Source organism: Apteryx rowi, unplaced genomic scaffold (genome assembly GCF_003343035.1).
Source record: "Apteryx rowi isolate R43461 unplaced genomic scaffold, aptRow1 scaffold_129, whole genome shotgun sequence".
In the NCBI taxonomy this organism is placed as follows: Eukaryota; Metazoa; Chordata; class Aves; order Apterygiformes; family Apterygidae; genus Apteryx; species Apteryx rowi.
In genome coordinates this window covers 1,171,758-1,186,679 of record NW_020447519.1, presented here as the reverse complement: position 1 = coordinate 1,186,679, position 14,922 = coordinate 1,171,758, and the positions used below count along the sequence as shown (strand labels likewise).

Below are 14,922 nucleotides of genomic sequence, written 5' to 3'. Positions count from 1 at the left end.
CTACTATATTTTAACTGCACACTGATAGTGATCTATTGTGAGTAAAAATGGGTTCCCTGTAGCCCAGAGTGCGGTCCAACCTGTCTTTCTCTAGCAGAGAGTATTTTTGTTCAGTATTTTGGTTCTTTTCTTTATTTATGTTGCATGTAGCAGTGACGTCATACCCACAATTTTCTCATCCTTTACACCCACACAGATTAGGGCGACGTTGAAGAAAATACAGCAGTGTTCCCCTCTTCCACCTTTTCAACGCATTTTTTCACAAACTTATTTTTGTCCCTAATTGAATATGAGACCTTGGCAGTGAAATTTCCTTGAAATGATTCTGGAGGTATCTCATGAATTCTTAGGGATGTTAGTTAGGCTGGGGTAATCACCACTATAGCACTGTTTGCCTGGATAAGTGCAATTCATTTTCAGACCTGTGTTCAGTTTTCTGTATTTTGTCTCTTCCATTGCATAGCTGACACAAAGGGACAACACAGCAGTCTTTTACTGCCCTTATCTTACTCCTTTCTCCCCATCACCAAAAAAAATAAGGAGATGGGAGGAAAGCCAGACAATGAATTAACTGTGTTGTTAACTTCTGATACATAAACCTACAACCATCCTTACCAGGAGACAAGCTACAGTGATTATTTTCCCCAGGCTATAACAGTTTTGCTTTGCTAATTACATGAGAAGATTGACACTGTCTTTTCAGGATCTTAACTGTAAGGCTTTACACTTACTATTATCTATATAATGTGAACTTTATAGACCACTTCACATCAATCTGAGTCATACCACTTTAATTCAACGGTATCTATGGAGGCTCTCAGTCAGCCACTTTTAGTGTGCACGGTCATGATAGTTAAAATAAATACAGCATTTGGGAGATGGAAAGAATTTGCTTCTTAGAAATACAATCACTGCAAAAAAAATATTCGCTATAGGGCAATTACAGGTTTATATGGACTTGTTCTTTCAAGCACCGGGAGGGATCAGATATTTCATAGCTGCAGTGAACCATTTCTGTAGCAGGTTGAGGCTGCTAACCATCCAGTATAACTGCAGCTACTCTAAATAAGTGAGGTTATCAGGCTTTTTCACCATTTCACCGGATATTGCAAATTTGTTATGTGATAACAGTTTAGGTCTTAATCAGACCTAAGTACTCAAACACAGAGCAATGGTCTCTTCAAAAATCTCTTGTCAGCCAACAGAAGGACGCAGCAGAAACATGGGCAGGGCACAAAAAAACCCAGACTGTCAGGACAGGTCACCGTAAAAAGAAATAGTAGTCTTAATAAACCAGAAAGAAGCTAATTTATATAGCTCAAATAACAATTCCCATTAACTCTGAGGCAAAATACTGTAAGCAATTTGGAAAGGAGAAATGTGAGCTTCAAAAAACTCTAAAAATCAGTTGTAATCACTGCTAATAATACAGGAACCAAGTTAATTAAACTGTCTGTTTGAGATGATCAGTGGTGACAGAATTGACCACTTACTGATAATTTGCAGCTCAAACAAAATTTGTACCTTGATAACCTTGATGTTTGGAAAGGATTTTTCAGTCTTGAATTCAGTACTTTGGGGATTTTACTGACAATATTAGTAGCTCTGTGACACGGACTGCCATCCTGAGACTCTTACCCTGATGTTATCCAAAAGAACAGCCTGACAGACGCACAAGACCTCACTTTCTTTTTAAATTCTCGCACTTAGTGGAACACATTTGGAAACAAATTTCTCATTCCTGTTGCAGTAAGCCAATCCAGTGCAGACAAGCATAGTAGTGGTTTGGACTATTGCAGTAATATATGTTGATTTCAGATAAATTTACATGATAACATTGCGAAGTGTTTCTTCTCAGTCATTATGGATGGGTTTCCATTTTAGTAATTCTTTGGTTGCACAGCCAGAGTTCCCCATCTTTGGTCATCAGCAGTTTGTTCCTGTCCCTGTGCTGGAGGTTACCATCCACTTAGCATTGCCAATTCGTCTATTTTATGGCCTCATTGTAAACCAAATGAGCAAAAAGACAGAGTTAAAAATAATAACAACCCTTTTCTGTAAGATTTAAAAAGCAAGAATACAAGGGTTGTCCTGTAAATCAATTGTGTGACAGAATGTGGACCCATGCAGTCAGTCACTTCCATATCAAATTTTCAAGTTAAAAACATTATCCCATGCGAATTTCAGTCTGAGTACTGCCTTTTTCCATCAGCACTACTGATAAGTTTTCTAATACTCGGAGTTTGTTTGCCTGCTTAGCTGATGATGGAAGGTATTCAAGATAATCCTTGCTTTTGCAATTATAAATTGGATGTATTGATGTTTAATTAGTCATGTTTTTGCTTAAAGTTTGGGATGGACACTGTTGCATACAGACACAAGGTATTTAAATTAAATACATTTCTGTGTTGAGGCCTTTTTGGACTGGCAAGGCCAGAGAAATAAATTTAAATAATAATAATAACTAAATAAACGAGCTCTTCATGCTAAAAGAGTATTTAAAGAAAGGTCATGTATCTCTGACTTGTGCTTTTCCGTTTCCCCAATAGCTTCAGTCTATTCAGAAGTGCAGTTAGCTTTGAGAACACACTGACTGAGAGTCTTCTTTAAGATAATGCAGGAAAGGTCATGACGAAAGATGAAAAATAAAATGAATTGGTCTATAAATGTGTCATTAGTTCAAGACCTGTGAGTCATTCTTAAAGTTACTAAAATAGGGTAGAATGTCCACTCAGGTCACCTGCAATTTCTACAGTTTTGACAAAGAACACCATCATATAAATTATAGCAAAGAACTAGCCAATTGCCTTTGATTGACATCATTTAAAGTCAGAACTTTGCAAAAATTTCAAGATAGTGAACAAGCTGAGTTGGAGGTCTTAAAATTGTTCTGTAACAATTAAATAATGGAGAGATAGCTTTGCCTGTTGTGTTAAGAAAAAATTGTCACAAACAGTTTAAGATATGCTGCTGTATTTTTAAGAAAACTGAAATTGTGCTGGGGGAAGTCCTTTCAATATTTTAGTCTCATGATGCTAACCAACGTCGCTAAAAGGCAATCAAATCAGTCTGGTCTTCCTTTAATGCTGCTAGTTGTTTTGTACCATAATTTCTTTGTAAAACTCCCCTTTGTTGTTATTTTACTCTTACTGTGGATCATGAGAAATTGCTGAATTGAAATGACACACTATCCATTTCAATTCTTAATCGTAGCTGGGACCTTTTTCACTATTTGCTGGTCAAGAAACCTCCAGTTCGGATGCTTTTTAACGAGCTGTTGTCTCATAGAGATCCACTAGATGTCCTCATAGATCTACCTTTTTTTTTAAACCATTGAGGTTCATAAGGAAAACTTTAGTGAAGGATGGAGTACAAGGACTGGGTAGACTGTATGGTTTAAAAAAAAAAGAACAACAAAAACAAAAAAAGCAATCAGCAAAGATGAAGGGGTACTTTGTTCTGCTTCCTTTAAAAAAGGAACTGTTCTTTGACATCTTAGGTAAAGAATAATTTGCAGTTTCCTTTGCTTATTTTTGCAGCTGGAAATATACCCCATTACTGTTTGTGAACTTTAAGCAGCACCTCAGATCCAGACAATCTTCTAGAAATGTTGACTGGGCTTTTTGAGTTTTTGAGATCAGAAAGCCAGGTATTGCTAGAACTCCACACATCTAAGGCACATTCCTCCCATATTAAAATGGAAGGCTATCATCTTCTGAGAGAAATTGCAACAAAAATGCTTTTTAGAAAATATTTATTTTTATAAATAATTGGCAGAAAAATTGTTTTCCTTGGTCATAACCAATCAGGAAAATGACAATTGTTCAGTTACACCTTGTTTTGTCAGTAGATAATTTAATTAGTCTGATTTCTCTATCCATGACAAGTTCCCCTGATACTTTTATTAATTCATTTTACAAATGCTATGGGCTTGTCATCATACTAAGCATAAGGAGGTGTTCTTCCTTTTTATCCATTTATTCTTCAGCTGAGAATAGGAAGTGCTTTATTTTATGTCCCAACTTTAATTGCAAATAACAGCTCTATTCGACATCCAAAACATTTTTTTGAATAGAAATGAGTTGATTCTATGGTGCTATAGGTGTCAAATGAATTTAACATCCACCCAGATGCTGTTCTTAAGGTCCCCCTATCTCTCTGATGATTCCCATTTTTTGTTAATGTTTATGGAAGTTTAATAGGAAATGGTATGTGTGTGGCTGAACCATTTAAAATCATTTCTGTCTTGTCTTTGATCTTGTTGCTAATCATCCCTACTAATATTCCATGTTTTGTTTTATTAAAAAAATAAATATTGTATTTGGTATGAATGTAACAATGACTGTATAAAAGGAATGAAGAGTAACAGCATGTTTTCTTTATAAAATGTATTGCTCTGATATGCAATTGCTTATATACTGGTTTGAAACCCTTATAGCAAGTCCTTTCTGCTACTTATATTTTCAGGTTCAAGCCTGTTTCCTGCATGTTCATGGTGTGAAATATTAAAATAATGCATGATCTCCAGAACAGCTGATAATAATAGTTAAAAACAGTCCCTGAAAGGGCATTACTTTTGAAAAGTGCTGTGAACTCGTTCCCCCTGCTGAACAGAAGGGCTTAAATTTCCCACTTCATTGGTTTAAGTTCAATGAAAATGTACAAAAAGTTTTACTTCCCAGCCCTCCTTGCCCTTAAGGATGATTTCTTTTAATTTTAATAAATGTGTCATATCCTATTATTGACTGTTGACAAGATATGGCTACAAGTAAATGAAAACCAGGGACTGTTACTAACCAATAACATAGCAGTTGAGAATTTCTGGGCAGTGTGTTTTGCTACAGCATTTCATTAGAAAAAAGTCCTTCAAAACAGCTGTAATTAGAACAAAATGGGCCTTCCTTTTCCCTCACCTACTGTTAGTGTGTCTCACAAATGCTCTTTATTTTTCTTTCATTTCCTTAAAGTGAAAATAATAAAAATAGGCATAATGGGAACACTTTCACATTTTCTGATAAAATATTTCACTTTTATTTTTCTGCCCCCAACTTTTCAATTTTAAAGGATACATTGGGAAGAGTTAGAGAGAGGGAAACCATGGGATACCAAATGCTGTTTTGAATTTTCTGTGTAGTCTGAATGTGTATGCATCAAAGGCTGCAGTGGAACCCTTCATATTAAAAGCCAAGCTCTGAGGAATGATGTACCATGCAATGAACAAGCCTGACGCTGCATGATGACTTTCTGAACAGCTGTAAGATAACTCTACTAGGATGCTAAAAGAACATGCCACTAGTCATGCGAGCAAAGTTTTAGAGGAATGGAGTCGCTGCTGAAGAGACCACTCATTCATCTCCCTCAATGCCTGTTTTCCACAATCATAATGTTACCCTTGCTTGACAGATATACTGTATGGCAAGTCATCAAGGCCTTAGAACAGGACTTGACCCATTTCAGAGATTTCAGTCCCTCTTCCCTGGTGACTGTAGCATTAAAAATGGCAAAATTAAGGGAAAACATTTTAAATTAACGTCATTACTGTAATACAAAAAGACATCCTAAACTGAAGGTACAGGCCAGAGAAACATTACCTTTCTTCTGCATTTGCTTTTAAGGTTTTGTTTTTGCCTGTCAGTGTTCTGTTTTGTTTTTAGTATAATTGAGTCAGTTCAATCTAAACCATTACCAAAAGTGTTGGTTCAGTGCAACATGTGAAACAATTTTAAGTGGCCTTTGCATTTCTTCAGGTTTGAACTTGCGTATGATTGAGGTAACATACAAAAATTGTGCAATGGTAGTTACACATACATTTATAAAATAGCATGCTGTAAATTTATAGAAATACATAACAAAGACAGTATCCTTCCCATAAAGGATATGAATGTTGTATTCCAATCTGGCAATCCTTTTGGAATTAGCACCTAATTTTGCATTTTGTTATTGGCTTCTTGATCTACCTTTGAATCCAGTTGCATGGTTCAAATTCAGTTCTACTCAGAGCAGAAAAAATGCCAGTGATTGGTTCAGCGTGTTTCAGTGGACCAATGCTCTGTGTGCTTTTGGTGATGCCTTATTTGTGAACTGATTTTAATGTCAAGCATATTTGCCATTATTAGTTGTTTCTCTTATGGACAAATTTTGGTATTCTGTCAAAGAGCTGATTTGAATTCCTGAAGATACAATGTAAGCTAAGTAAATCTTTCAGGAAATTTTGTGAGCATCTTGTAACTCTCCAGTAATGTGTAATTTAATGCAATTAAGGAGTTCCCTGGCACAGTTTAATACTAAGAAAGTATTAGCATTTGTTTGAGGACTATACACACACACACACACACACACACACACACACATTATGTATATATGTGTTTATGTGTGTGTGAGTGTGTGTATGTGAGAATATATGCGTATGTGTGTTTTCCTGTATATATGTGTGTGTGTGTATATATATATATATATATATATATCTTCGATTTTTACAGGAAGCAGGGTAGGCCAAAAATATCTAATGCATTAGCAGCTCTAATGTTTTCTCTTGTTTTGGCCTAGCAGTATTAATTGTGCCATGGGAATAATCTGTTCATAGGATTTTCTGCTTTTGCTATGTTCTTTTTTGATCCAAACACTTGATTGTAATCAGTAATTTTTCCCCATGTCTGTGATCACCCTATAAGACTGAAGAGAAATAAAGAACAATTTATCTTTTGCCCTACTTTTAATGTACAGCCAAAGTGTTATCAATAATCTCATTGCATTTTTTTTCCCTGGGTCAAGACTGTTAACATAAACTAAGGCCTGTATTAAATCCCTTAAATTACCTTCCAGCTGCCTTGTTATATATATAACCTTGCCATTAACCTGCTGCTCTTCCTCTCCTCCCATCCAACACATGATTATAGCCAAGATGTCCATCTACAAGAGAATGAAACTGGCATGTTGTTTTGATTGCGGACGCTCTGAGCGTGACTGCTCTTGCATGTCAGGCAGTGTACATAGTAACATGGACACCCTTGAGAGAGCCTTCCCACTTTCTTCTGTCTCTGTTAATGATTGCTCCACCAGTTTACGTGCCTGTAAGTTTTAACACCAACACATGCTGTTCCATGTCTGTGGTGTCTGTGGTATCATCCCCGTCTTGTGTCGTACATTGTAGTTCTGTGAGTTTTACTGGGCTGATGCTTTTAAAAAAATCAAACCCAAGTTTTAATACATCTCTTATTTATTTTTCTGTTTTTATTTATCTTTGATATAAAAATGTAATTCATTATTTTGCTTTATGTGCTCTTTAGGAAGCATGCTCTTGCAATAGCATGCGGGACCTTAGTAGTGCAGTTTGGTGACATCTTTTTTATTTAATTCATACAATATAAATGGTCATTAATTAAACAGTACAATACATGCTTTTTAATGGTTGGAGGAACAGGTCTGTGTCTAAATCTATGACCGGTGCTAAGTGGGCAGCTTTAATAGTGCTGGCACTAAAACAGCATACAATGGCAGTGAATAAATATACAGGACACAGTTTAATAGCAGAACTGTAGTAGCTGAAACTGTGTTTTATATTACCAGTATCTTTAGCTTTTTTCTGTAGCCCTTCATTTTCAGTAAGACAGGACCTTCTGTCCAACACTGAAACCCCAGAAATCTTAATTGTACCTTTTGTAGTTCTTTTTAGTAGGGTTACCCTGATGCAAACTTCCTGATTCCTCCGTATTCTTTCACAAACTACCTCTGCATAACAAGAGTCAAGCTCTTTTGAAAGATCAGAGATTGAGAAGGAAAAGAGAGAATTCTGAGCGGCCATTAGTTCATGGGGCTAGTGGCTGAGATTCTAAAGCTACCTCTATCAGTGTGTTGTCAACAATGGAGGAAGACTGTTAAAGAAGATTATGATTTTTCCTTTACTTATCCTCTTCAGATGTCCATAACAGGCAAAACTATGTCTCAGGACAGGAATTGTTTTCCTTTCCCTATACCAGTGGAAAAGAAAAACTGACAAATAAATCAGATACATGTAAAAGAAATATTAGAAGTCCTGATCAGGAAGCATGTCTGCTTTACAGTACAAGTCATGACAAATAAAAATACCATCCGGTACTAAGAGTATAATAATGTAGTTAGCAGATTATGCATCTGGTTGCCTTTGATGTCACATGTGTATTATGGTGCGTAGTCCACCTAGTGAATGACTTTGCTCTAACTATTTTGATGTTGAAACTATTGATCCAGACACAAATGTGGAGGATATACCAATAGTGTGATAGTATTTTTATGAATAGTGCACTGAATATTGCGTCGATTGGACTGATTCTAATGGAACTTCTTAGAGATTTTGCCAGAAATGTTCTTTCTGTATATGTGTATAAGCATTCTGAGTGTCTTTTTTCTCTACTTAGTAGCAACTCATACATCACCACAGGGGAGGTAACTCCCAGTATTAAGTCCCATTATAAATTGCCTGAGTTTTTATCCTTTAGAGAGCCTTGTATGTGAGTAAGATGTAGCCATATTTGTTTGTTAAGAATGGTGACTGAGAAGTCTTCCTGGATTGAGAGTTACTGCAGACAGTGTTACTTACACAACTGAATAGCCTCTGTAACACAGCGTCTAGTATTGTTTGCATTAATACAGACTAGTACAAAGAGATTATGTGGTTGGGCCCCAGCACTGGTGTTAACAGCAACCAGACAGGGCTAAATGAATATGTCCCCTACAAATGGGTGAAATTTCTGCCATTAGTAGTGTTTGGCAAGGAAAGAAAAAACATAATTTGTAGGTTTACTATAGCTTTTCAGTTCACTTAAGACCATACAGAGGTGGAAAAGAAAACATTTTTGATTGTGTTGCCTGCTGAGCCAAAAACCTCCTGTGCATGATATTATTGCCATCAAACACAATACTGTTGGGAAACATGTTAAAAACTATGTTATATTCTGAAACATAAGCGATATTGACAGCTTTGAGGATTTTTATCATCCTGTCTTTCAAGGGCCTTTTCCCCCCTTCATCACTCCATCAAATCAAGAGAGATCTCATTCTTCCCCTTGTGAGACTACCACCTTTGACTGTTGATAATAAGTAAGAAAAAATCAATACCAATTCAAGCTCTTTACAGACCAACACAAGCCTTTCTTTTTCAATTAAAAAAAATATATACATGTGCAAAATTTCACTGGCAGGGCTTCAATAGAAATCACTGTGTTTTCCTTGCAGTGCACAGGGGTCGTATGATGCCCATCTTGACAGAGCTAGTTAACTCAAAGAATGGTGGTGAGAGTCAGCTTTTCATTAAATATGAGCAGATGTGAAATGTAGAGTGTTTGACAATTAGAAATGGCAGCAGCAGGGCCCCAGAATCAAAGTTAGGTCAGATTGGTGGATCAGATTACCTCTCTTACATTCTTTAGTTGTTCTGAAAATCATTTTGAATTAGTGTCAGTGGAGCCATGATGGGTTTTGCCCTTTGTCTTTTATTCTAGGACTGTATTGTTTCCCCAGACACTCATTAAAGGTCATTATACTATTACAGGGCTTGCTTTGGTCGTAGTGCCCCGGTTGGGCTGGTGTGCTTCTACAATTGCTTAATGCGTTTCTTTCATTTTTTTTTCTTTCTTTTGGTTTTGAGAGTAGGCTTTTCTTTTTAAAGATAAATAAAATCGCTGACCGTTCTGTGAAACTTCTTGAAACAATGAATAATTTTTGTAAGAATTAACACTGTTTGTAAGACTCTGGTGTCTAGTAGAAATTTATGGCAATATCAATTTACATATTCATTGATATATACAGTATTTAGTGTAGTAATTATATAATCTGTAGAGAAAGTGGTACTTGCAGTATATTTTCCACTGTGAATGAAAGAGTTATTTCTCTGTGTTATTGTATTAAATTGCCTGTACTTCCAGTGAATGAAAATCATATTTTGATTAAACACAGTTACATTAAAATAGCTTTTGAGTTTATAGGCAACTATCTGAAAAAAAATAGAGATGATCTTTCTAAATGCAAGGATATAGTTTTGTTTTGTTTTGTTTTGTCAACATATTTTTTCAGGTTTAGCTGCTTTTGGTGCAGCAGTCAAACAGTCCAAGTATATTTTGTATTGGAGAGATATGTGACTTAGAGTAAAAAGAAGCACTGAGCCACTGAAAAAAAAAAATGGGGTGGTCTGTACAACAAAGTTATGTTACTAATAAGTGTGAAGCCTTTGTTTAGGTCTGGGGCAAATCTTGGGAGTACCATTCAAATGATTAATTGATATAGACAGAATTTTAATCTGAAACATTTAATTTCTGTGTTCATGTATCACTATATGACTGCTGCTTCTCAGGAGCATCAGAACTTCACATTCCAAAAGGAAACCTTTCCTACATGTGTCAAGTTTTTATGCTGTGCCCACTACTGTGGGACTCCCAGCTTCCAAGTGCAGAGGGAAGAACATTCTTGGTAATTAGGCCCAGACATATGTAATTCAGTTTGTAAGAAGACATGCTTTGACATGCTCTGTTTACTCTGAGAAGCATTATGTGAAGGCTATGATTTTGGCGATTATCAGAGGTGAAAGACATGGGTAATTATCACTGTACTTTTAATTCAGGCAAGTTGGAGATAACACAGAGAAAGTTTAACTTTTCAAAGTAGCCACAGCATGCATCTACCTGTGTGTTACCTGAGTTTAGAACCATCAGTCCCATCTGCTTTTCTAGTGCCATCATGTGGCTTATGCTGAACAGACAAGTTACCTGCTGAGTCTGTGTCAAAGGTCCTAAACATCACATTCTGCAAGATTAGATGAACATTTTACGTGGCTTGAGCTTGGGTGGTTGTACACGGTGATGAAGCTCTATCTGGCATTGTGAACAGCAAGCAAGGGCAAGGAACACTTAGCTCCCACAAGGCCCCTTCATTGGCTGGTAGCTTAGGGCAGTATAGACCTTGCCTATGCATCTTTACAGCTTAAATTAAACAACCAAATTCTTTAATGAGAGTTGAAATGGCATGTCACTTACAGATTCAGCCAGAGAGAAGAATGCAGAGCACACACAGATTGGCTAGGATATCTAAAACTCATCAGTTGTATAACTGTGCTTGGGCTTTTCTAGATGAGTTGACTATAAAATTCTGGACTCCTAAATGATAGTGTGAAAAGACAGCCTACTTTTTTATTTCTCTTAGAATGCAACAGCCATCTTATCTGCTTTCCACAGAATAAAACCTACCTATTGCTTCTCTGGTCATGAAGTGGCCTAGAGAACAATAAATACTTGCTTTTCTGGAAGAGCTAAGATGCAGGAAGGCCTGTGTGTACCCTGTCAAAGACCAACTTTAAGTACTAGAATTTTCTTTTCCTTGTATAGTGACAGTGGTTTCCACTTTACTAGATGTTAACATACACCACCTTGTAGTGTCTAGGGATTTAGAGCTTCTCAAACTAGATACAAGTATGATTCCATTTTTTTGTTATTTGTAGTACTCTGAAGAGTGAGATACTAAGTGGAATACTGACAGGGCTCTTAACATCTTTTCAAAGCTGTGAGAATTTCAGTGAGGCCACAGATGGGATGGGTGTTCATTTGCTCTGTCAAATTATTAATTTTATTTTTGCTGCATAGACACCTTTCTCTTTAATATAACCCACTGATCCCTCTGTGGTCATACTGTTTCCTCTGTGTCCTGCGGAAAAAGCCAACTGCATAACCTTAGTGTTTTGAGGAAGGAGAAACTGAAGGCGTAAACAACTGTGTGAATCTGCTGGGAAAGGAAAGAAGGAGATGTAGTCCCTCAGGGAAAAGGGAGCTTATGACCTCATAGAGTTGTAAGCAAATGATTATAATCAGGTTGTTATGTTTTTACAACTTGCTTTTATGGAATGACCTCACCTCTGTATACTAGAGAATGATAGCGTTATCTTACTGTAGCCTCAAGTTTTTGGGTTTTTTTAGGGAGACTAATGTAAATGGACAATTACAATGAGACATAGTGTCAGAATAAATTCTTATCAATTCAAAGCCACAGAGAAGATGAAACATACAGTGCTATTTACAACTATACAATATTTGTGAAGTAAACCACTCTGTGGGGAAGAGATTGATTTACATAAAACTAGTTCCAAAAAGTATTCTTTCTTCTACAGTTGACAGATTTTTACTTCAGTTAAATTAGTTCTCAGGCAAGTCAATAAAATTACTTGGATCCAGAGTTGTGTTTCTGAGAACTGAAGTGGCGGTGATATTTCCTCTAAGCACCTCTACAAGATTGCATGTATGTCCTTTCAAAATACCACAAATAATGTAAAAATGAACACCTGTGTATGTTTTAGGAAGTGTTCAGTTTTACAGAGAAAATAGTGTTTTGGATAACACAGTTAAGAATAAAAGTCCAATTCAGGGGAAAAAAATCAGGCATATCACAGTATATCATCTTAATGTAGTCTGTAGTTCTGCTGGATAAAGTACAAAACCAACTTATCTTCATTAGCTGCCTTCTTAGAATGACGTACTGTCAAGAAAGCTGCTATTACCAAAACAGGTTAATGGGGTTTTGAAGCATATAAAGCCAGACAATGGAAAAATTGAAACAGAAGACACCCAGGCCAGACATTCCTGTGCTTTTGTATAGAGGTTCTTTTGCCATACCTGCTGATGTGAAGTCAGTGCTCATGCAGGCTAGAGATCACCCAGATTTGCCACCAGCTCTATACCCTGTGGTTCTGGGAAATCAGAAGTCTGATTTCTAAAATCGAAAATCTCATAATTTACTCTCCCACTTTCAAACTTAGTTTATATTTGTGATTCTGCCTGACCTACTTTCTTTCCTTCTTTTTATGTGCTTGTGGCAATTGCACAAAAGATGCATGCAGGTGCCCCCACTGAAGAAGACAGGATGAATTGACTCAATCACAGTTTTAACCAATGCTCCAGATCTACTGGTTGGAACAGTGATTTCTTTGAACCAGCCCTTGACCTTGTTGTGTCTGCCTCTCTCTCACTGTTAATTTGCACACCTGAAAGTGATCCCCTCCTTGGTGCAACTGTGCATTTTTCTGCATTACTAACGTGGAGATAGAAGCAGTGATGAGAATGGACTGGTGTATATCCTCCTGACACTCCAGGATCTGGAGATCCAATCTATTCCAGCATTGTTTTGTGTATATGAGTGCAGTGGGACTTCTAAATTTCCTTTTCAAACACTGAATAGAAGATATTAATTACAGAGGGAAAAAAAGTAAGATGAAACAATAGATATTTTACAGTAGGTGACTTTAAGCGCATAGAGTTACGGACAAAAAATGAATCCCTTTTTATTGCTGTATGCTTTAATAGAACCTGAATGTTGCTAAATTATTTAAATTTCTTTTGGATATAATATGAGGATATAGATGAATGGTGAGTCATAGAAATGCCAGAGTAGAAAAAAGCAAAAAAAGCCCCAAACCAAGCTGTTCCTTGTCAGCCAGGAGAATGGTAAAAGTGAAACAATCTGACTCCTTACACATGACCAGAATATATAAACAATTAAGTACATGCCTTTTCAGATGAATTTTGTGATGGAATATGTACCACTAGGCTGATGAGAGGGAGCTCTGCCCACTTTGTGATGCCTGTAACAAGGAGATGAARTCTCGCATCACCACAGGATGCAGGCACAGCTAAGTTTAGCAGCAAATCTTTCGAAGAATTGGGAAGGTGGGGGAGAGAAAGACCAAGAAGTCTGCCTTTAGTTCCTTTAGGCCTTTACTTTGAGTAGTTTTTCTTACCAGGGTCACTGGGAAGAGACTAGTGAGTGGCTTGCTTTGATGGGGACAAGCTAGAAAAGATGTTGTCTGCATCCTGTGGAGTGAGTTTAGCAGAAGGCCTTATGCAAGGTGACATGGAAATTATGTTTGCATTTTCATTTTCTGAGTGTGGCTGGTTGTCATGAAACTCACCATGACAGTTTCTTACCACCAGGCAGCAGATTCTTCCTGTTACTTCCTTGGTGTGGGACAGATGCTAGCCGGTTAGCTCTCTATCTCTGCTGTTTCTGAGCTATTTCAAGCGACAGATGCCAGGGCTGGCTCGGTTTCCACTTGAGCATTTCTGTCATAGTCCTGCCTTGAGCCCAAATTCTGACCTTTACTATGTGAAATAAAGCACTTGTGAACAAGCAGTGGCTTGATCCAGAGCAGGCTTAGAGCAAATGTCAAGTGTCAAGTCAGTCTTCTGCCTCCTTGTTCCACCTGCATTAGGAACCTAGATTAGACCCTAGACTACTGCACTGACTGCCTTAGGCTTTATGGGTCTGGAGAGACATAACTTATTAACAAAGAGTTATTAAATTTTTATCAGTTTTATAACACAATGTAAATGTCTTCTATGAATCTACATTGTATTCATTATCATTTAAAACGTTAATTAAGTCAAAGTTGCATTTAATTTAGTTCTAAATGTGCCTTTGGGAGGAAGCTTTTAGAAACAGCTGCAGGATTGAGAAGCACATTGATGCTGGGAAGTTGTTAGCACTGCTTTTCAGGGTAGATCCCCCAAGTTGATTGCCATTTAGAGTTTTAGATAAATTGTTTTGATGTTATTGGGCATGGTCTCAAATTAATATTGAACCAATAACAGCAGAAAGCTATCAGCTTATGCTAATCACAGACATACTTTGAGGCATAATCTGTGTTCTTTTCAGATTGCTTCCAAAATAAAATGAATGATTGATCTATAAAGCTTGTACTACTAATAATCCTGTATTACAATTTTTTTTTCCATATGGTGCTCTTGTTCGTTGGTTCCTTTTCTAATTTCAGGGAAAAAGATATTCACTGACTTGGAATACTGTCCGTGACATTCATAGAAAAAAAAAGTCCTTTGGCCTGAGTCTTCTACATTTCATGTGATCTGAAATTATTGTAATATTCAGTAGGAGGTGTTTATTGTAATATACAAC

The 14,922-nt window shown here is 36.8% G+C and overlaps 1 protein-coding gene across 18 annotated transcripts in view; it reads left to right on the top strand.

The window, feature by feature from the left end:
• The window catches only part of KCNMA1 (potassium calcium-activated channel subfamily M alpha 1), a 545,549-nt gene that overhangs the window by 447,051 nt on the left and 83,576 nt on the right, over window positions 1–14,922 (top strand). For 5 of the 18 annotated variants that reach the window (XM_026056019.1, XM_026056018.1, XM_026056012.1 and 2 more), the window contains one exon: window positions 29–37. The exons of 8 other annotated variants lie outside the window; for them this stretch is intronic. In XM_026056019.1, coding sequence (XP_025911804.1) covers window positions 29–37 — 9 coding nt within the window. Of the gene's footprint in view, window positions 1–28; window positions 38–6,896; window positions 7,071–14,922 lie in introns of all 18 variants that reach the window. 5 more of the 18 variants (XM_026056009.1, XM_026056014.1, XM_026056013.1 and 2 more) reach the window with 2 other exon arrangements.